The 23,947-nt window shown below is 45.4% G+C and overlaps 1 protein-coding gene across 1 annotated transcript in view; it reads right to left on the bottom strand.

The window, feature by feature from the left end:
• The window catches only part of vgll4 (vestigial like family member 4), a 145,331-nt gene extending 122,451 nt beyond the window's left edge, over positions 1-22,880 (bottom strand). Inside the window, exons 1-2 of the mRNA XM_033037246.1 lie at positions 22,741-22,880; positions 22,141-22,238 (exon numbers count right to left, since the gene is read on the bottom strand). Of these exons, the coding sequence (XP_032893137.1) occupies positions 22,141-22,204 (64 nt within the window). The 5' untranslated portion in view covers positions 22,205-22,238; positions 22,741-22,880. The remainder of the gene's footprint in view (positions 1-22,140; positions 22,239-22,740) is intronic.
• Between the last annotated feature and the right edge of the window lie 1,067 nt (positions 22,881-23,947).

Raw genomic sequence — 23,947 nt, 5'->3', positions numbered from 1 at the left:
CAGTCAGTGTGTGAGGCAGGAGGCAGAGAAGGGTAGCACTCTGACCCAAAATGTAGGGGAGAAAGAAGAAAAAGACACTAAACAGAGAATAAGAGAGGGTGGGTTTCTTAAATGTGTATATTTTAATGCTAGGAGCAATGTAAGAAAGGTGGATGAACTTAGAGCCTGGATTGACACCTGGAAGCATGATGTTGTGGCGATCAGCGAAACATGGTTGCAGGAGGGCTGTGATTGGAAACTAAATATTCCAGGATTTCGTTGCTTCAGGTGTGATAGAATTGGAGGGGCAAGAGGTGGAGGTGTTGCATTGCTTGTCAGGGAAGATATTACAGCAGTGCTTTGGCAGGATAGGTTAGAGGGCTTGTCTAGGGAGGCTATTTGGGTGGAACTGAGAAATGGGAAAGGGGTAGCAACACTTATAGGGGTGTATTATAGACCGCCAAATGGGGAGCGAGAATTGGAAGAGCAAATATGTAAGGAGATCGCAGATATTAGTAGTAAGCACAAGGTAGTGATTGTGGGAGATTTCAATTTTCCACACATAGACTGGGAAACACATTCTGTAAATGGGCGGGATGGTTTGGAGTTTGTAAAATGTGTGCATGATAGTTTTTTGCAGCAATACATAGAGGTACCTACTAGAGAAGGGGCGGTGCTGGACCTCCTGTTAGGAAATAAGACAGGTCAGGTGGCAGAGGTATGCGTTGGGGAACAGTTTGAGTCCAGTGATCACAATACCATTAGTTTCAATATAATTATGGAGAGGGTCAGAACTGGACCTAGGGTTGAGTTTTTGATTGGAGAAAGGCTAACTTTGAGGAGATGCGAAAGGATTTAAAAGGAGTGAATTGGGACATTTTGTTTTATGGGAAAGATGTGGAAGAGAAATGGAGGACATTTAAAGGTGAAATTTTAAGAGTACAGAATCTTTATGTCCCTGTTCGGTTGAAAGGAAATAGTAAAAATTGGAAAGAGCCATGGTTTTCAAGGGAAATTGGACACTTGGTTCGGAAAAAGAGAGTGATCCACAATAATTATAGGCAGCATGGAGTAAATGAGGTGCTTGAGGAGTATAAAGAATGTAAAAAGAATCTTAAGAAAGAAATTAGAAAAGCTAAAAGAAGATATGAGGTTGCTTTGGCAAGTAAGGTGAAAGTAAATCCAAAGGGTTTCTACAGCTATATTAATAGCAAAAGGATAATGAGGGATAAAATTGGTCCATTAGAGAGTCAGAGTGGACAGCTATCTGCAGAGCCAAAAGAGATGGGGGAGATATTGAACAATTTCTTTTCTTCGGTATTCACCAAGGAGAAGGATATTGAATTATTTGAGGTAAGGGAAACAAGTAGAATCGCTATGGAAACTATGAGATTCAAAGAAGAGGAAGTACTGACACTTTTGAAAAATATAAAAGTGGATAAGTCTCCAGGTCCGGACAGGATATTCCCTAGGACATTGAGGGAAGTTAATGTAGAAATAGCAGGGGCTATGACAGAAATATTTCAAATGTCATTAGAAACGGGAATAGTGCCGGAGGATTGGCGTACTGCGCATGTTGTTCCATTGTTTAAAAAGGGTTCTAAGAGTAAACCTAGCAATTATAGACCTGTTAGTTTGACGTCAGTGGTGGGCAAATTAATGGAAAGGATACAGAGATAATATATATAAGCATCTGGATAAACAGGGTCTGATTAGGAACAGTCAACATGGATTTGTGCCTGGAAGGTCATGTTTGACTAATCTTCTTGAATTTTTTGAAGAGGTTACTCGGGAAATTGATGAGGGTAAAGCAGTGGATGGTGTATATATGTACTTCAGTAAGGCCTTTGACAAGGTTCCTCATGGAAGGTTGGTTAAGAAGGTTCAATTGTTGGGTATTAATGGTGGAGTAGCAAGATGGATTCAACAGTGGCTGAATGGGAGATGCCAGAGAGTAATGGTGGATGGCTGTTTGTCAGGTTGGAGGCCAGTGACTAGTGGGGTGCCACAGGGATCTGTGTTGGGTCCACTGTTGTTTGTCATGTACATCAATGATCTGGATGATGGTGTGGTAAATTGGATTAGTAAGTATGCAGATGATACTAAGATAGGTGGTGTTGTGGATAATGAAGTAGATTTTCAAAGTCTACAGAGAGATTTATGCCAGTTGGAAGAGTGGGCTGAAAGATGGCAGATGGAGTTTAATGCTGATAAGTGTGAGGTGCTACATCTTGGCAGGACAATTCAAAATAGGACGTACATGGTAAATGGTAGAGAATTGAGGAATGCAGTTGAACAGAGGGATTTAGGAATAACTGTGCACAGTTCCCTGAAGGTGGAATCTCATGTACATAGGGTGGTAAAGAAAGTTTTTGGTGTGCTGGCCTTTATAAATCAGAGCATTGAGTATAGAAGTTGGGATGTAATGTTAAAATTGTACAAGGCATTGGTGAGGCCAATTCTGGAGTATGGTGTACAATTTTGGTCGCCTAATTATAGGAAGGATGTCAACAAAATAGAGAGAGTACAGAGGAGATTTACTAGAATGTTGCCTGGGTTTCAGCAACTAAGTTACAGAGAAAGGTTGAACAAGTTAGGTCTTTATTCCTTGGAGCGCAGAAGGTTAAGGGGGGACTTGATAGAGGTCTTTAAAATGATGAGAGGGATAGACAGAGTTGACGTGGATACGCTTTTCCCACTGAGAGTAGGGCAGATTCAAACAAGAGGACATGACTTAAGAATTAAGGGACAGAAGTTTAGGGGTAACATGAGGGGGAACTTCTTTACTCAGAGAGTGGTAGCTGTGTGGAATGAGCTTCCAGTGAAGGTGGTGGAGGCAGGTTCGATTTTATCATTTAAAAATAAATTGGATAGTTATATGGACGGGAAAGGAATGGAGGGTTATGGTCTGAGCGCAGGTATATGGGACTAGGGGAGAATACGTGTTCGGCACGGACTAGAAGGGCCGAGAGGGCCTGTTTCCATGCTGTAATTGTTATATGGTTATATGGTTATATGGCACAAAACATCAGTGAAACTATACAAAATTAGAAAACAAGTCCATGACAGTGCAAGAGGTGATGTGTGGAGTTCCAATATTGAGCTCGGATTAGGGTTGTGCAAGTCAGTTCAAGAACTTGATAGATGTAGGAAAGTAGATGTTCCTGAACCTAGTAGGTGTGAGACTTTAGGCTTCTGTACCTCCTGCCCGATAGTAGCAGTGAGAAGAGGGTTTAGCCCTGATGGTGAACATCATTGATGATAGATGTTGCCTTCTTCAAGCAGAGCCAATGCTTTCAAAAGTGGTGAGGACTGTGCCCATGGTGGACTGGGCCGAGTCCTCCACTCTCTGCATTCTCTAGGCATTCCCTTGCATTGGGATTGTTATAGCAGGCCAGGTTTGCTAGCATATTTGATGACAAGCCGAATCGCTTTAGACTTCTTAGAGAGACGCAGATGTACCTTCCTCATGATTACATCTATGTGCTGGGCCTAGGATAGGTCATTTAGTTTAGTTTAGAGATACAGCGTGGAAACAGGCCCTTCGGCCTACTGGGTCCGTGCCGACCAGCGATCCACTACCCTACACTCACTAAGGACAATTTTTACATTTATACCAAGCCAATTAACCTACAAACCTGCACGTCTTTGGAATGTGGGAGGAAACCTACGATCTCGGAGAAAACCCACACGGTCACGGAGAGAACGTACAAAAAATCCGTACAGACAGCACCCGTAGTCGGGATGGAACCCGGGTCTCCGACGCTGCATTCGCTGTAAGGCAGCAACTCTACCGCTGCGCCACCGCCACCGTGACGTTGAAGCTGCCTATTCTCTCCACCATCGACACACCAAGTGCAATCTAGCACGTGGTCTCAGCACTTCAGCTTTCTGAAATCCACCACTAGTTCCTGAGTTTTGTTCATGCTGAGCGAAAGGTTGAGGTTGGGACACCACTCAAGCAGTTTTTATACCTCTCTCCTGTACGCCGACTAATCACACAACCTGGGACTATTGTTATTTGCAATGAAAAACTGATGCTCAATCAAAGCGTCCTAATCTCCCAATGCCAACAGATCTTAGAAGTCCACAGAGGCTTTGAAAAGAAAGCTACTCGACACGTTAACAAAACCAAATATCTCCATTTCCATTAAAGTCAATGACCTTAATGGAAAAGATGACAACCTCAAACAGAATCATGTGTGCAATTACGAACTTGCACATTTGCTTTTCAAGCTAACTGAATTCTAAAGGAAATCTATGGAAATACCAAAGATAGACACAAAATGCTGGAGTAACTCAGCAGGTTAGGCAACATCTCTGGAGAGAAGGAATGGGCGATTTCTGGTCGAGACCCTTCTTTAAACTTCCGTGACGTCACCTGCTGAGTTACTCCAGCTTTTTGTGTGCATCTTCGGCTTAAGCCAGCATCTGCAGTTCCTTCCTACACATACTGGATGATTACTAGTTGTGATGAGTGCTCGATCAATAATCTATCCAAAATACCTTGCATTCCCCCCCCCCCAAATAATTTTGGGCGAGCTTTCAGGACTTAATTGGCACCGCTTCAGCTGGAAGGAATTGCTGTACCGAGCAAGTAAAACAAAACAAGTGCCTGATAATATCAGACAACATTCCCATTGAAGAACACTGCCCACAACAAACACAAAGGGGAAGAGATTGTAGGTACACAAACAGCTGGAGCAACTAAGGGGGTCAGAGTCTCGACCCGAAACATCACCTATTCCTTTTCTCCAGAGGTGCTGTCTGACCCGCTGAGTTACTCCAGCTGTTTGTGTCTATCTTCGGTTTAAACCTGCATCTGCAGTTCCTTCTGACACACTTGTAGGAATACAGATACACACTGCAGGACAATGAACAATCGAATATGTTCTGAAATTATGCATTGCGTTTAATCACTTCACTGGCCTGATTAGGACTCCCAAGGGCAAAGTTATTAAAGACAGAGGAAGGATGCAGGGTGTAGAATAGCAGCAAAGGAAGGGGGGGGGGGGGGGGGGGGGGGTCGGATAGGCACTGCCCAGTTGAATGGCTTTAGTTTTTTAGGTTGGATTGGTAATCCAAAGGATAAAATTCCAAATGATAAAGATCCTTTTAAAACATTTCAGTAACTAAAGGGAACTGGTGCAGTTCCCTCCCGTGGTTGAAATTTAGTTGTAAGTTTAAAGGTACAGCATGGGAATAGGCCTCTTCAGCCCACCAACTCCACGCTGGGTCTATTTTATCCCACTTTCTCATCCACTTGTAGCAATTTACAGTGGCCCAATTAACCTGCAAACTCACACGTCTTTGTGATGGGGGAAGGAAACCAGAGCAGCCGGAGGGATACACGTGTGGTCACAGGGAGAAGGTGCAAACTCCAGTCAGCACCCGAGTTCTGCATCAAAGCCCGGTCTGGGCAAGAGGGACAAAACTAATAGATGTTTCTTTAAAGCTCCTAATTTCAACCAATACAAATATGTTTAAAAGATTACATCTATAATTGAAACATAAATCAATATTTAGAGCTCTATTTAGCTCTCTTTAAGGGTCTGGCGATTCCCAAATCAGTTCATCTACCCCGATGGCTCTTGATGATACAAGCCAAACCAACATGTTTTCATATGTTTGTTATCAGATGAACTTTTTTTAACCCTGATGTGCAGACCCAAGTATAGAAAATCTTACTGATCAAGCAGATTGATGCACAAAGCTGGCTAGGCACAAATCCAATCTTTTGAATGCCCCTTCTGTGTCCTTGCCTCCATGTCTCGGCCATGGGAATGCCTGGGCTCAATTTCCTGAACAGGCAGCTGAATAGTTGTGGGATAGCGAGGGGAAGTGCTCACTCACATGTGAACAAGCTCTGCATGGCGTCCATTTTAATATCACTCCTTCATGTCCGAATGTACGTAACAAAATTAACGTTTGTTGATCTTGTTCCAGGCAAACATTCAGCTGGCAGTTACGCCTCCTCCGTTCTCTTGCCCAAGTAATTTTACATTCACTCTACAAGTATATTTACATCAATTTGTTCTGAATATCTTAACTTCCACATCCATCTTATTTTATTGCGCTCATACTAAAAAGGTGTAGCAATTGCCAATATTAAGCAGTAACTTTAACTAAATGAAGACAAAACACAAAATATATATAATCATAGGATGATTACAGCACAGTATGAGTTCAAGTTCAAGTGAGTTTATTGTCATGTGTCCCTGTATAGGACAATGAAATTCTTGCTTTGCTTAAGCACACAGAAAATAGTAGGCATTTACTACAAAACAGATAAATGTGTCCATATACCATGATATAAATATATACACACATGAATAAATAAACTGGTAAAGTGCAAATAACAGAAAGTGGTTATTAATAATCAGCGTTTTGTCCGAGCCAGGTTTAATAGCCTGATGGCTGTGGGGAAGTAGCTATTCCTGAACCTGGTTGTTGCAGTCTTCAGGCCCCTGTACCTTCTACCTGAAGGTAACAAGGAGATGAGTGTGTGGCCAGGATGGTGTGGGTCTTTGATGATACTGCCAGCCTTTTTGAGACAGCGACTACGATAAATCCCCTCGATGGAAGGAAGGTCAGAGCCGATGATGGACTGGGCAGTGTTTACTACTTTTTGTAGTCTTTTCCTCTCCAGGGCGCTCAAATTGCCGAACCAAGCCACGATGCAACTGGTCAGTATGCTCTCGACTGTGCACCTGTAGAAGTTAGAGAGAGTCTTCCTTGACAATCCGACTCTCCGTAATCTTCTCAGGAAGTAGAGGCGCTGATGAGCTTTTTTGATAATTGCGTTAGTGTTCTCGGACCAGGAAAGATCTTCAGAGATGTGCATGCCCAGGAATTTGAAGTTCTTGACCCTTTCAACCATCGACCCGCTGATATAAATGGGGCTGTGGGGCCCCTCCTACTCCTTCCAAAGTCCACAATCAGTTCCTTGGTTTTGCTGGTGTTGAGGGCCAGGTTATTGCGCTGGCACCATATGGACAGTTGCTCGATCTCTCTTCTGTATTCTGACTCATCCCCATCAGTGATACGCCCCACAACAGTGGTGTCGTCAGCGAACTTGATGATGGAGTTCGCACTGTGGTTCGCTACGCAGTCATGGGTATAGAGTGAGTACAGCAGGGCGCTGAGCACGCAGCCTTGAGGTGCTCCCGTGCTGATTGTTATCGAGGCTGACACATTTCCACCAATACGAACAGACTGTGGTCTGTGGATGAGGAAGCCGAGGATCCAGTTGCAGAGGGATGCGCAGAGACCCAGTTCTGCGAGTTTGGTTACCAGTTTGGAGGGGATGATTGTGTTAAATGCCGAGCTGTAATCAATGAATAACAGCCTGACATATGTGTTTTTGTTGTCCAAGTGGTCCAGTGCGGAGTGGAGGGCCAGCGAGATCGCATCCACCGTTGATCTGTTGTGGCGGTAAGCGAACGGCAGTGGGTCCAGGTTTTTGTCGAGGTAGGAGTTGATTTGCTCCATGATCAACCTCTCAAAGCACTTCATCACAACCGGCGTTAGTGCCACTGGTCGATAGTCATTGAGGCACGTCACCTTACTCTTCTTGGGCACCGGTATAATTGATGCCCTTTTAAAGCAGGTGGGGACCTCAGAACTCAGAAGTGAGAGGTTGAAAATGTCCGTTAAAACTCCCGCCAGTTGGTCCGCACAGGTTTTTAGAACACGACCGGGTATACCATCAGGACCAGGTGCTTTTCGGGGGTTCACCCCTCTGAAGGATTTCCTGACATCGGCCTCTGTGACTGAGACTGAAATGCCATCACAGCGAATGGGGGATCGGGAAGGCACATCAGTATTCTCCCTGTCAAAGCGTGCGTAAAACGCATTGAGCTCGTCAGGGAGTGATGTTACACCGACATTCGAGCTGCCTCCTGGTTTTGCCTTGTAGGAGGTGATTGCATTCAGGCCCTGCCACAGCTGCCGAACATCTGTCGTCCAGTTTGGAGCAGAAGTCCCTTTTGGCCTTTTTGATGGCCTTACCAAGGTCGTATCTGGTCTTCATGTAGGCCACTGTATCATTGGAGGTGAATGCCCTGTGTCTGGACTTCAGAAGAGTGCGGATCTCAAAGTTCATCCAAGGTTTCTGATTGGGAAACACTCGGAAGGTTTTTGTAGGGATGCAGTCCTCCACACATTTCTTTATGAAGTCTGTAACGACTGTGGCATATTCGTTCAAGTCCGTTGCCGAGTCCTTGAACATTGCCCAGTCTACAGACTCCAAACAGTCCTGGAGTTGTTCTTCTGCCCCCCCCCCCCCCCCCCCCCCCCCGACCAGCTCTTTACTGTCCTCACTTCTGGGGGTGCGCTCTTTAATTGCTGCTTGTAGGCAGGAAGAAGCAGCACCGCGGTATGGTCGGACTTACCGAAGTGAGGGCGAGGGATAGAACAATAGGCATTCTTGATGGTGGTGTAGCAGTGGTCGAGGGTGTTAGGTCCTCTGGTGCAGCAGGAGACATGTTGGTGGAAGTTGGGGAGAGATTTCTTGAGGTTCGCCTTATTGAAGTCCCCAGCAATGGTGGTAAATGCCTCGGGGTAAGACGTCTGGTGTTTGTTGACCACGGCGTGCAGCTCCTCCAGTGCCAGACGGACATCTGCCTGGGGTGGGATGTAGACCGCGGTCAGGATAACGGAGGTGAATTCTCTCGGGAGGTAGAAGGGACGGCACTTCACCGCCAGATGTTCCAGGTGTGGAGAGCATGAGTTGGACAGGACTGCCACGTCGGAACACCACGCAGAGTTGACCATGAGGCAGACGCCCCCTCCTCTCCCTTTCCCAGATGCCAGGGTACGGTCCATGCGATGGATGGAGAACCCTTCAGGCTGGACCGCTGAGGCTGGGGAGCTGGGGGTGAGCCATGTCTCTGTGAAACAGAACACAGAGCATTCCTTCAGCTCCCTTTGATAAAGCAGTCTTGCCCTTAAGTCCTCCACTTTGTTTTCAAGGGACTGTATATTAGCCAGTAGGATAGTAGGGAGAGGGGTCGAAGGCCCCTGCGCTTCATTCTGACCTGAAGTCCTGCCCGACGGCCACGTTTGAGACCATTCAGCCCATCACATCCCAGCTTACTATCAGAACAAAATGCAATTTTCATTATATTCGTTATTCCGGCCAGCCATTCAAATTAATTCCGCTGTCTTTGTTCACCAGCATCGTTGAACCTTGTCTCTGGCCATCTGCTGGATTCTGTAGTCCAAATGGAATACAATTCTGTAAATACTCTAAGTCCGAGGGAGTAGTAGATATTTTTAGACCAATGTGGGAATCCAATCTTCTCATTTACTTTTTACCCCCTTCACACTACTCAGCTCAGAGTAGTGAGACTGAGACAACCTTTGGCTGTTCCTGGACTATACAATGCTTATGGAACAAAAGCCACTGTAAGAAAGTCTACTCGTTGGACAGAAAATAGACACAAAATGCTGGAGTAACTCAGCGGGACAGGCTGCATCTCTGGAGAGAAGGAATGGGTGATGTTTCATTGTCGAGGTCAGTCTGAAGAAGGGTCTTGACCCGAAACGTCACCCATTCCTTCTCTCCAGAGATGTTGCCAGTGCCGCTGAGTTACTCCAGCATTTTGTGTCTATCTTTGGTGTATAACCAGCATCTGCAGTTCCTTCCTACACTACTCATTGGGCCGTCCAGCAAGGCCTGGCGGTTCATGCGGAACAGTGGAGAAACTGCAGAATTAGTTTCCATATTTCGTAGAACCAAGCAAGAGATGAATGAAGTTAGCCAGGTCTATGGTCCTGGCTGTGCTCCAGGGAAACCTGCTGGAAATGCTCATGAATACATTACTAACCAGTTCTCATTACCCCATCAAATTACCTGCTTTCAAAGAATCAGTTTACAAAAGCCGAACGATAATCTGTAGACAATGATTTCAAGCAATAAGGGCGGAAAATTAATAAAAAATGCACCAAGAACCGCAGCACATTACATTTGGTTGGCGAGGCATGAGGAAATAGTCAGGATTTCCTGTTGTCTTGAAAGTCTCCTTCATCCTGACTTGTCCATTCCAACAACATAGTTACGTAGGATTCTGGGCTGTTCCCATAGGCTGCAGTTGTCAAATATACTTCTAAACCTTCCATATCCATGTATCTCCGTCCAAAGGGAGTCACAAAATGCTGGAGTAACACAACGGGATAGGCAGCATCTCTGGAGAGAAGTTATGGGTGACGTTTCGGGTCAAGACCCTTCTTCAGATTGATATCAAGGGGATTGGGCGGGACAGAGATAGAATGTAGTCGGAGACAGTAAGAGTCATAGAGTGAATGGGGGAGGGGATGGAGAGAGAGGGAGGGGAGGGGGAAAGCAAGGGCTATTTATTACATCAGTCCAAATGTCTATTGTAAGTCAGAATCGTACCCACTTCTACATGTTGCTCTGGTAGCTTGCTACATGTGGGAGATATTAAATCAAATGCCCAATAATTTCATTAAACAGATCGACCTTAACAAGGGGCATAAAGGAGAAGAAAGAGGTGGAAAGAGAGGAAGAGGTTCAAACTTGAATTTTAGACCTTGATGCTGAGGCATCTGAAATTCAATGAAAACAGACAGAAAAGGAGAGCAGTCAAGAGATCTTCAAAGATTTAGGATTGGAGAAGGTTGTACAAGTGCATATGCATATACTTGTATGTTGGGGGAGGGGGGCGAGATTTGAGCACGGATAAAAATCTTCAATGCAAGGAACTACTGAACCGCAAGCTAATCTAAGTAACTCTCTCTTTCTACCTCTCTTCTCTTTCATGCCCCTTGTTAAGATCAATCTGTTTAACCAGATCATCTCCCACATATAAGAAGCTGATCTAAGTCAGTGAGCACAGTTGTTGTTTCTCACTCGTTCTTGAGTATGACCATGACACATTGTCACAGACCCGGGTTCCATCCTGACTACTGTCGAGCTGTCTGTACGGAGTTTGTACATTCTCCCCATGGCCTGCGTGGATTTTCTCCGAGATTTTCAGTTTCCTCCCACACTACAAAGGCGTACAGGTTTGACGGTTAATTGGCTTGGTATAAATGTAAATTGTCCCTAGTTTGTATAGGATTGTGTTATGCCCATGTCCCACTTAGGAAACCTGAACGGAAACCTCTGGAGACTTTGCGCCCCACCCAAGGTTTCCGTGCGGTTCCCAGAGGTTTTTGTCAGTCTCCCTAATGGTCGAAAGTGGTTTCCGCTTCTTCTATGTTCCGGCGATTATTTCAAAAAATTCAAAACTGGCCGCGACTAAAAATAGGTTGCCGTTTAAAAAATCGGTAATTTTATAGTCGAAGCCGGTTGCGATGCTAGTTGCAGGTGGTTGCCGGAGGTTGCAGGTGGTTGCCGGAGGTTGCAGGTAGTGGAAGGAAACCACTTTCGACCATTAGGGAGACTGACAAAAACCTCCGGGAACCGCACAGAAACCTTGGGTGGGACGCAAAGTCTCCAGAGGTTTCCGTTCAGGTTTCCTAAGTGGGACAGGGGCATTAGTGTGTCGGCACGGACTCGGTGGGCCAAACGGCCTGTTTCCACGCATTATCTCTAAACTAAACTAAACTAAACCAGAGGTGACTGGCCTTGGAGGTTCCTTTCACCAAGGTGTACGAGATTCTTAAGATTCTCTTTTCCTCTTTGCTTCCTCCATACTTCCTCCTTCATATGAACAAGCGTTGCTTTCTACATGGCTTGCTTTCTGTGTCAAACAGGATGATCCAGTGTTGTTGTTCCTAGTGGTGTCTATTAATATTGACACAAACTTGCATAATGAGTCATTCGAACGCAGGTAGACACAAAATTTTGATTTTGTGTCTTTGGAGCGATTTCTATCTTTAATTTGTTTATTGATGATGTCCTTATTATTTATTTTTCTCCGACTATATGTTATTTTCTCTTCTGTTAATCTTTGTAAGGTGCCCTTGAGATTTGAAAGGCGCCCGAAAATAAAATGTATTATTATTATTATTATTAAAATGCTGGAGTAACTCAGCGGGATAGACAGCATCTCTGGAGAGGAGGAATGGGTGACGTTTCGGGGCGAGACCCTTCTTCAATCAATCAATCAATCAATCAATCAATCAATCAATCAATCAATCAATCAATTTGTATTTATATAGCACATGTAAATCAACTCGCTTTGAAACCAAAGTGCTGTACGTAGAAAAATGTGGGTTTCCATACATCTATACAAAATAAAAAGTAAGACTGCACCAGAACGCGATTGAACACAGGCAACTCTGCAGACGATGACCTTGAATCAGAAGACCAGGTGTTAACTGGAGATTTTACAAACTATTTATAAGTTTTGGTTTCTACGTCTACCAATTTAAAATGCCACCCCAGCAGAATTAAGCTCTGTCCATCAGTGCAAATTAGCTACAAAATTTGCAAGTGCTAGAAATCTGAAAAAAACCCCTGAAAAGGCTGAAAATACTCAGCAGCGTCGCTGGAGAGAGAAAAAGACCTAATATTCGACCCGAAACATCACCCATTCCTTCTCTCCAGGGATGCTGCCTGTCCCGCTGAGTTATTCCAGCATTTTGTGCCTATCCTCTAATATTTCTGTCGGCGATTTGTCATTAGAAAAAGGGAGAGTTGGAAAACAAGCATGTTTTATGATGTGACGGAGACTGAGAAGTGGAGAAAACAAAGGAAGTGGGGGCGATAGGGTGGAGACTGAAAGAGGCAATGACGAAATTGGTGGTGGTGCTGACTGAGAGAGTCGGTGGAGCCTGTTAATTGCAAACGTCTGTCTGGTATAGATGCAAATGAAAGGAGGGAAATGAGAACAGAGGAGAGAGAGAATAAACACAATGCTGGAACTGCAAGATAGAAAACTCCTGCAGTTGATGAACGTTTGTATATGGATGCAGTGCAGGTAACTATTTTCTATGTTTCTATATTGGGGACGATCAGCCATGATCACAATGAATGGTGGTGCTGGCTCGAAGGGCCGAATGGTCTCCTCCTGCACCTATTTTCTAACTACAACTCTCGACTTTCGTGATCCTTGCATGGTCATTGACACAGCTGACAACTCCAACCGCAAACATCACCCATCTATGTCCTGCAGGAATGCTCTCTGCCCCGCTGAGTTACTCCAGCACTTTGTGTTTCTTTTTCTTTAAACCAACATCTGCAGTTCCCTTGTTTGCAAATTGTGTCCTTCTCCATAACTACTTGAAAACTAATAAAGTTAAACCTACATTTTATTTGTTTTCAATGACAAGAATTGAGAAGAAATTGAGTACAAAGATTGGTTATCCTTAAGGGCCAGTGCCACTTACAAGATTTTTTCGGGTGAAGCCTGTATGGTCGTGAGTAGTCGCCCAAAGAGTCGTACTTTTTTCTGATAGCCACTGGATTTTCAACATTTTGAACATTTTCGGCGACCTGCTGCGACTATGACAGGTGCCAGCAAGTCGCCGAAAAAGGTTGTGTTAAGTGGGACAGGCCCTTAAGTTTACAGTTTGGAAACTAAATCCTGGTCTGCCAAACATCACCCATAGATGTAATCTAGCCATTGATATCAGTTTTATGCTTGCCACTCACAAATCCAAGTTTGCACATTGGTCCCACACTCTTCTCCCCTGACCTAGGCTAATGTTCAACCATTTTTCGCTGAATTTACAATTTACGTGAAAGTTGGCACTTCTTTCATATATTCAACAACAATAGTGATATAATTGCAAGTCGAGGTTGTAGCACGCCACTGGCCTCGTTGCCATTCACTTTCTAGCTGTTAGTGAAAGTGTGTTTGTGATGTGCTTGTCTGAAGTGTATTGCAGCATATTGAAGATGGCACACAGTACAGTCACAGTAAAGCATTACTAGAAGGAAAATATATGCAAAAAGCTGGAGTAATACAACGGGTCAGGCAGCATCTCTGGAGAATAGGAATAGGTGATGTTTCGGAAGTCTAAAGAATGTCTCCTGTGTTTTTTCTCCAGAGATGCTGTCTGACCCGCTGAGTTACTCCAGTTTTTTGTGTCTACCTTTGGTATAAACCAGCATCCGCAGTTCCTTCCTACACATTACTGGAAGGAAGTAGCATTGGGGATGGTGCCAGTCAGACACCAGTCCTAGATGGTATCAAAGTGCTGTTGCAAGTGCATTTCATTCAAGCCAACAATCTATGCACTGCTGATCTCTACCTTGCTGATGACAGTGAGGTTTCAGAGGCAAATTGCCCGATCATCTGCTTTATGACCACTGGTCAATGGTGACCACCAGGATAGCAGATATCAGAATCAGATTCACAATCACGCTTTATTCGCCAAGTATGTTTTGCAACATACGAGGAATTTCATTGGCCAGGTCAGTCATACAATTAAAAGGAACCGATCACTCAAAAACACATTTTAACATGAACATCCACCACAGTGACTCCTACACATTCCTCACTGTGATGGAAGAGGAAATAAAGTTCAAGTCTCTTCCCTTAGTTCTTCCCCGGTCCTGGGCCTCGAGCCCTCATTGACGGGACGATCTTGACTCCCGTAGCCGGCGGCGTTCGGGCCCTCTGCGTCGAGGCGATCAGCTCCTGCGTCGGGGGGGATGTCAGCTCCCCCGTGCTGGACGATCGAACCTCGTGTCGGGACTGGTTGAACCTTCTGCAGCGTTGGAGCTCCCTGACTCGGCCTCTCCCAAGACTGCGAGCCCTTGATAGTAAAGTCCGCGGTGGTCGCAATGGGAACGGTCCCAGACAAGCGATCAGCCCCGATGTTAAGTCCGCGCCACGCGGTGGGGCTCACGACAGTCCGAGGAGGCTTCCAGCTCCATCGATGGAAAGCCGCAGAGCCCGGAGAATGTGATCCAAAAAATAATCACATCTCCGGCAAGGTAGGAACTTGAAAAAAAAGTTTCCCCCAATCCCCTCCCCCCTCCCCCACATAAAACAAACCGAAGAACATTCAAACAAACTTTTAACACACTAAAAAATAACAAAAAGAATAGAAAAACGAACAGACTGCCGGCAGGGCAGCCATATCCTGGCGCCCCTGGTGGTCTATGGTGATGGTAATCCCATTGTGGCAAAATGAGTTTTGTGGAACTGCGATGATTAACCTTCAGTAACAACTACCCTTTCCTGATGCTAAAATACAATTAAAACACAATGTACTTGTGCTATAACATCAGGATAAGCACTCAACCAAGAAAACCAAGCTCAAAGCCAAAGTACTGTCGAAACTGAACATACTAACTTATGCCAAGTACAATAACTAATTCCATATGCAATATTCAGCTACCTACATGTTAACAAGTATATTTTAAAAACTGATGGTGTCGATGCAAGTATATCATTGTGGTTATCAAGTTGGGTTAGGCCCACAACACCTCAGGAAGGCTCAACAGTTGGTTCTGGTGTCCCAGAACAACCCCCCTCAATACCTGCTCTCACCACCTGTGCTGCCAGTATTTACTAAATGAAGGAAACTACAGACAATTAATTCACTCTATCAAATGTTAAACACCTGCATGCACCCTGTCTTCCACTAAATCCTAACCCATCATTCAACCTGTAACGCCACAAATATCAACCTTGCATAACAGCGGGATACACTTACACAGAATACACTTGCAAAGAATTACATATACGCATCCTTTCTGCCCCCAACTGACACTATTTCTTCTCCACCAAATCCCCCTACTGCCTTGCTCTGCTGCCTCTGACATCTCCGATACGGCCTGACACAAACTCTGTCCACCACTTCGTAGCTCTCCAAATAGCGTTGTGGTCAATCGTGCTGTGAAACCTCTACAACCCACCTCTACAGGACGCACTCTTGCTCTCCACCCTTCATTCCAGCCCACAGAGTGATTTCCCTTTGACATCATTCATTTTGACCGGATGCTCGTAATTTCAGAGGGGAATTACTTGCACGTCACCTCTGCAATTCAGTCCTTTTGTTCATATTTGGGCCAAAGTTACAATGAGGCCAGGAAATTAGGCTATACTAGTTTGCCCAGAACTAATTCCACAAGCCATAATTATGGTCAGCGTATATAAGGCAAACCTTTCATCACTTGTCTGTGTACCTCTGTGTACTACTCTGTGTCCCTCTGTGTGTTCCCCTCTGTGTCCCTCGCTGTGTCCCTCTCTCCCCACTACCCTCCTCCGCACCTCCTCTCTCCCCTCTACTTTCCATCTCCCCCTCCCCCCCCCCTCACCCCCCCCCCCCCCCCGTGTGTGTGTGGGGGTGGTTAGGGTGTGTGTGAGACGCCGCAGGTCCCCTTCCCACCCGCAACCGCACGTTGAGGGGACGGCACCCAACGGGTCCTCCTTGGTCTAGTGCCAATTGAAAGCTTGGTTCCCCTTGCAGATTAATGGAGCTTTAAGTTTCAAGTACTTAATCACGAGACTTACTTCTGGCTCAAAGCGGAATGTTTGAAATTTCAATTCAATGGTAAGCATACAATGGTACAAATGGTTATAAAGAATTTTCTTACAACCTGTCATCGTCTTAGTCACAAATAGTTGAAATAAGTCCATTCTAAAATAAATACGTCGAAAATCTTGATCAAGCGTCTTTTGTAAGTTATAAAACAACTTCAATATGTATGAATCTTAATTTCTCTAACTTCAAGTAACCCTTGCATCCCTTCTCTCTCCGTTCCACCCCTATCCAAGTTGTTGTTACCAGCTTCAAGGTCGTCTTGTTGAGTCTCATTGTCTGTAACTCGTTTTCACCTAGCACACAGCTAACAATAGCCTGTTTCTTTTATCATCATTACTTTTTTGCATATCCTTAATTAATTAGTTCTCTCTCGATCACCATCTATATCTCTCGTTTCCCTTTCCCCTCACAGTCTGAAGAAGGGTCTCGACCCGAAAGGTCACCCATTCATTTTCTCCAGAGATGCTATGTGTTTCAGAAGGAACTGCAGATGCTGGAAAATCGAAGGTATACAAAAATGCTGGAGAAACTCAGCGGGTGCAGCAGCATCTATGGAGCGAAGGAGATAGGCAACGTTTCGGGCCGAAGCCCGAAACGTTGCCTATCTCCTTCGCTCCATAGATGCTGCTGCACCCGCTGAGTTTCTCCAGCATTTTTGTGTACCTCCAGAGATGCTATCTGACCCGCCTAGTTACTCCAGCTTTTTGTGTCTATCTTCGGTTTAAAACAGCATCCGCAGTTCCTTCCTACTCATTACGTTCACAATCTGACTGTTAGATAAATGACCGGCTGCAATTAGTGGGTCGTGAGTAATGATTTCAAAAAAAATATCTTCTTTGTCAGAAAATAGTTTGCAAGTCAATGGAAGTAACAGTTCAGCCAAGTGATGCTACTGATGAATCTGTGTCCATATTGTAGGAAGTTGCAGTAACAATGTGCATCTATGCAATGCAACTCATTGCTAATATAACACTATCAGAAGCTCTCTTGAATTGAATACCCCAAGAGATTTCCACAGAGAATATTACAATTTGGATCAGACATGGACTGTCACATTGTGCATTCTGGAGCTACAAAGCAAAAAGGCTGCCTCAAAAAGGCTGGCAGTATCATCAAAGACCCACACCATCCTGGCCACACACTCATCTCCCTGCTACCTTCAGGTAGAAGGTACAGGAGCCTGAAGACTGCAACAACCAGGTTCAGGAATAGCTACTTCCCCACAGCCATCAGGCTATTAAACCTGGCTCGGACAAAACTCTGATTATTAATAACCACTTTCTGTTATTTGCACTTTACCAGTTTATTTATTCATGTGTGTATATATTTATATCATGGTATATGGACACATTTATCTGTTTTGTAGTAAATGCCTACTATTTTCTGTGTGCTTAAGCAAAGCAAGAATTTCATTGTCCTATACAGGGACACATGACAATAAACTCACTTGAACTTGAACTTAACATTACTGCAGCATTTTGTGTCTATCTTCAGTCTAAAATGATTTTGGTAACCTTGCTGAGGGATATATAGTCACTCTAAAATCCGGTCAATATAATGAACTGAGGAAAAGAAATCATTCTGAACTGTTTCATTGGATGCAACATCGTTTGGGAATAGATTCTTTGAAAAAGTTCTAAAACTTTGGCAACAAATATTTTGCCAAAGAATTGAGACGAGGAAACACTTTTTCTCACAGAGAGTGGTGAGTCTGTGGAATTCTCTGCCTCAGAGGGCGGTTTAGGCAATGTTTCGGGCCGAAACCCGAGAGGTTTGTTTGGGATGCATATTGATGGTTTGCAAACGTGGAAATTCGCCAAAGTGGGAATCAGACAACTGCGTCCAAACAGGAAACACCGAGCAAAATTCGCCAGTGCCAATATTAAGCAATTTCCCCAACACACAATCACCCACCAGTCCCAGTGTCTGATGTCAGTGTCAATATTTTCTAAACAATGTAACACCAAAGTTACCCGGTCGCTCAAAGGCACCTTATTTATCCACGAGTAGTAGCTCTACTCAACAGCCAAAAAAATGTAGCCTCCCTTTGATCTGGTATTTTGTTGGTTCACATGCTTGATCAATGGTGTTTTATCATTAATGTTTTATTATTAGTAATGTTTAGTGTTTTCTGAGTCACTGTATGTCATGTTGTTACTTGTGGGCGGAGCACCAAGGCAAATTCCTTGTATGTGAATACTTGGCCAATAAATGTACTTACTTACTTATTCACTCCAACCCCACAAACTACCCACATGTTAGAGTTCGACCCAAAACGTCTTGTAATCCTTCGCTCCATAGATGCTGCCTCACCCGCTGAGTATCTCCAGCATTTTTGTCTACCTACACGTTAGAGTTGGCCTGTTTCCTTTATCATCGTCACTTTTTTGCATCTTTCATTCATTTCTTCTATGTCTCTCTACATCACCGTCTATATCTCTCATTTCCCTCTCCCCCGACTCTCAGTCTGAAGAAGGGTCTCGACCCTGAAACGTCGCCCATTCCTTCTCTCCACAGATGCTGCCTGTTACTCCAGCATTTTGTGTCTATACGCGTTGGAGTTCACGGGTTAGCACTGAAATTAGGGGATGCTGCGAGGATTTCCAACCATCCTACTACCACCGATGACAGAACACAGACTGTGGGCGCTTTGTTGGGTCCCACCCAACAAAGTGGGTGAAATCGGCCCGCGTGCAAAACAGCGGGTAACATTCATAGGTAGACAAAAGTGCTGGAGAAACTCAGCAGGTACGGCAGCATCTATGGAGCGAAGGAAATAGGCAACGTTTCGGGCCGAAACCCTTCTTCAGACTGATGCAGGGTGGGGGAGGGGAAGAAGAAAGGAAGAGGAGGAGCCAGAGGGCTGAGGGAGAGCTGAGAAGGGGAGGAGGCAGTGAGGGCTACTGGAAATTGGAGAAGTCAATGTTCATACTGCTGGGGTATAAACTGCCCAAGCGAAATATGAGGTGCTGCTCCTCCAGTTTCCAGTGGTCCTCACTCTGGCCATGGAGGAGGCCCAGGTCAGAAAGGTCGGATTCGGAATAGGAGGGGGAGTTGAAATGCTGAGCCACTGGGAGATCAGGTTTATTATTGCAGACCGAGCGGAGGTGTTGGGCGAAGCAATTGCCAAGCCTACGCTTGGTCTCACCTAGTGTAGATCAGCTGACACCTAGAGCAGCGAATGCAATAGATGAGGTTGGAGGAAGTGCAGGTGAACCTCTGTCGCACCTGGAACGACTGCTTGGGTCCTTGAATGGAGTCAAGGGGGGGAGGTAAAGCGACACGTGTAGCATTTCTGACATTCACACCTGTTCCGATGAAGTGAAAAAATCGACTGAAACAAGAGTACAAAAAGAGGAGAAGGGCGAGAAATCGCAGCATGGGCACAGTTTGAGGCAGAGAGACGAGGCTGTTCTCCTTCTTGCGAATGAAACGTAAATAAACCAAAGGAATAGTTAGATCTCAAGCCGGGTGTTGAGCAGCCAGGTTGTTGTCTCTGCGTCAATGTCTGCCGGGCCCTGAGCTCCATTTGGTGGGTGGTAGAGCGGGCACACAGAGATGACATGGTTGGCTGTCTGTTGTTCTGCTCCGCATTCACAGGCTGGGCTCTGGCGGAGCCCCCATCTCCACACGCTGGCATTGAAACGCCCAACTCCAGTACCAAGTCTGTTGAGCTTCACCATTGCTCCTCTGGGGAGGTCAGACCCTGGACAGCTTTTATCTGGTGAAGAGATGTAGCTGTGTAATGGAGATGAGGTTGCCTACCACACCTGTGACTACTTGGTGGCTATCCAGTGTGCTTTTGTCTCAGTTGGCTGGATGGATGCTTGCAGTCGTTTTCCATGTGGAGCAAAGTTTACACAGCAGAACGCCACACCTCTAACGCCCTTGACAGACACAAACATGCTGGGGTAACTAAGCGGGACAGGCAGCATCTCTGGAGAGAAGGAATGTCTTCTACCCAGAGATTCCTTCTCTCCAGTGATGCTGCATGTCCCGCTGAAGTGCTCCAGTTTTTGTGTGTACCTGCAGTTTCTTCATACACTCCCTTCTCTGCAACTGACACACTCGCTGAAAGCCACCAAGAGGCAGAGGTGATTGGACAGAAATTACATCACTCCACTGCATCTCCTTGCATGCCCTGTAAAACTGTCCTTGGAAAGTCGCTGATTTGCAAACAATAAAGAGATTATTTTTTTCACACTGAAGCCCTTCCTCCAATGAAGGAAGCTGTTGCCTGGAACCCAAAGCTCAGCCTTGCCTCAAGAATTAAACAATCCGAATTAAGCCTCCGAAACAAAATACGTTGGAGCTTATTTTTCTCCCAAAGTGACGGTGTGAAGTGCGTGGGCGCTCTTTAGCAGAGGTTAAGAAAACAATTTGGAAATCAGATATTTTAAAACACATTCAAAGCCGGTCTGAATCCCGCGCCATAAGCGAATATTCTGCAAAATTATCACACACACATACACACACACATACACACACACACACGGACATACACACACAGACACACACACAGACACACACACAGATAGACGCACACATACATGCAAACACATACATACACACAAACACACACACACACTCACTCTCACACAGACATACACACACTCACTCACTCACACATACATACACACTCACACACACACACAAACACACACAGCCACACAAATGCATACACACACACACACATACTCACTCTCACAGGCACTCAAACACATACTCTCTCACACACACTCACTCCCGCACACACACGGACACACACATACACACACTCACACAGACGCACACACACTCACTCACACACACACTCACACACACGCACACTCATTCACACACACAACACACAGACACACACTCACAAAACAAATACACACACAAACACACACTCTCACACACATACACACACACACACACACACACACACACACACACAGCCACACAAACAAACACACACACACAGCCACATACACTCATACACACAAATACACACACACACAGCCACATACACTCATACACACACACACACACACACACACACAGACAGACACACACGCACAGAGCCACACACACAGACACACAGCCACACACACAAACACATACACGCACACATACACAGACACAGACGCACAGACAAACACACAGACACAGATGCACACACAGACACACACAGAGACACGCGCACACACACACACAGACACACACACACAAACACACAGCCACACAGACACACACACAGCCACATACACAGAGACACACACAGACACAGACACACATACACACACACACAGACACAGACACACACACACACACACAGACACACACACACACACACAGACACACACACACACACACAAGGGAGAGTGACGCGACACACGCAGCGAGCAGGCGGCTGGAGGAAGAAGCGAGTAAACAATTGGCGAATGGAGCACGATCTCCGGGAATGACCGCATTACACCAAGCTGCGGGGAGAGGAGGCAGGGGAGGCGTGTGAGCTCAGACTGCCTCGCAGCCTTCTGATGTTGCAGCCACCAGCATTGCCTTCATTAATCAAAGCACAAAATCCATGAAAGTGCCTGTACTTACAGAGACCATCGATCCCCCTCCCCACCCCCTCTCCTTTCCTATGTTTTACACATTAACTAGCGAGGGTGATATCAGCAAGGAGACACTTCCGTGTGAAGTTTCCCACTGCTCCCCTCTACTGCCTGGGCCCTCGCTATTAAATCCTCTCATGACCGTACTTACGTTTTTTGTCATCAGCGTGTAGTAAAGATGCTGCTCGGGACAGGACATCCAAGGGGGTCTCCATTCTTGAAATATATCTGCATAGAAACCTCTGCAGCCTGAAAGAATGAACGCAGAGGACAGGACATACTGTCTGTACCACATCAGATGAAGAGACTAGGCTGCATCTTTTTTCTCTCTCATTTGAACAAGAACGCGCTACAATCACACATAACAGAGACCCCACTGTAACCAAAACCCCTCACGTAACGTCCAGCAAGGTAACCTTTAAATCGGGATCACTATTACCCCCCTCGTGACACTGACAGGCAGCATCTCTGCAGAGAAGGGAGGGGTGACACTTCTTCTTCAGACGCCTCGACCTGAAATGTCACCCATTCCTTCTCTCCAGAGATGTCCCGCTGGGTTACTCCAGCATTTTGCGTGTCGACGGTGTAGTTTTAAACCAGCATCTGCAGTTCATTCCTACACCTAACCATGCCCCATGCCCCCCCCCCCCTCCTCCCCCTCCTTCGCTATTCCCTTGCAGTTTCAGGGAATTTCAATGTAATTTCAATGCTTTGAAATTCGCGACGGTTGTTGGCAATGTTATTTTTTTACCTGTGTTTTGGTGGCAGCCTTGGCTTCCTTGGCTGAAGCAGATACTACAGAGGCGGAAGAATGCAAGGAATGATGGAATTCTCTGCTGGCAGGTGGTGAGAGTAATACGACATCATTGGCTCAGAGCGACTCCAAACACACAGAACAAATTACGCTCACAGGACGCTAGTCGTCACATCCTCAGGTAGAGTCGGTGAGAACGATGCGGAAATGGATTTAACCTCAGCTTCAGCACGGAGGGTGTTGTCCGCAGTGAGAGGGCACTTCAATGGGAATCATTCTGATGTTCCTTTCACATTCCGCCCTGTGCATTGCATTCACTACAGTTCGTGTATGTGCAATATTACACAGGTGCTGCGCAATAGCTGGTCACTTAAATTCCATGTTTAGAAAGGAACTGCAGGTGCTGGTTTAATCCGAAGATAGACACAAAATGCTGGAGTAACAGAGTCGCGTCACCCATTCCTTCTCTCCGGAGATGCTGCCTGTCCCGCTGAGTTACTCCAGCATTTTGTGTCTGTCACTTAAATGTCATTGTTATTATAATGCACATGTCACGTTCAATGCCTTGTAAAGGGCCTGTCCCACTTACGCGACCTTTACAGGCGACTGCTGAATCCCGTGATAGGTCGCCGAAATTTTCAACATATTGCAAATTCAGCGGCGACCAGAAAGACGCTACGACACTTTGGAGACTTCTCAGGATCATAGGAGACCTCTCACGACCATACAGCCGGGTCTTTCTGGTCGCCGCTGGTGGCAGACCAATTTCCCTCACTCTATAAATAAAGCCGTATCGTATCGTGTCATATAATTAATTTGCAGGAAAATTTGCACTAAAACAATGTATCCCACTAATTGAGCTCTTGGCCAGGGCTTGCCTCTCTTGACTTAGAAACATAGAAAATAGGTGCAGGAGTAGGCCCTTCGGCCCTTCGATTCAATATGATCATGGCTGATCATCCAAAATCAGTTCCTGCTTTTTCCCCATATCCCTTGATTTCTTTAGCCCTAAGAGCTAAATCTAACTCTCTCGTGAAAACATCCTGTGAATCGGCCTCCACTGCCTTCTGTGGCAGAGCATTCCACAGATTCATAACTTTCTGGGTGAAAAAGTTATTCCTCATCTCAGTCTCAATTAGCCTACCCCTTATCCTTAAACTGTGACCCCTGGTTCTGGACTCCCCCAACACGGGGAACATTTTTT

The sequence above is a fragment of the Amblyraja radiata genome, chromosome 18, assembly GCF_010909765.2.
Source record: "Amblyraja radiata isolate CabotCenter1 chromosome 18, sAmbRad1.1.pri, whole genome shotgun sequence".
NCBI lineage: Eukaryota > Metazoa > Chordata > Chondrichthyes > Rajiformes > Rajidae > Amblyraja > Amblyraja radiata.
Note: the sequence above shows the minus strand (reverse complement) of the source record. Positions and strands in the feature narration are given on the sequence as shown.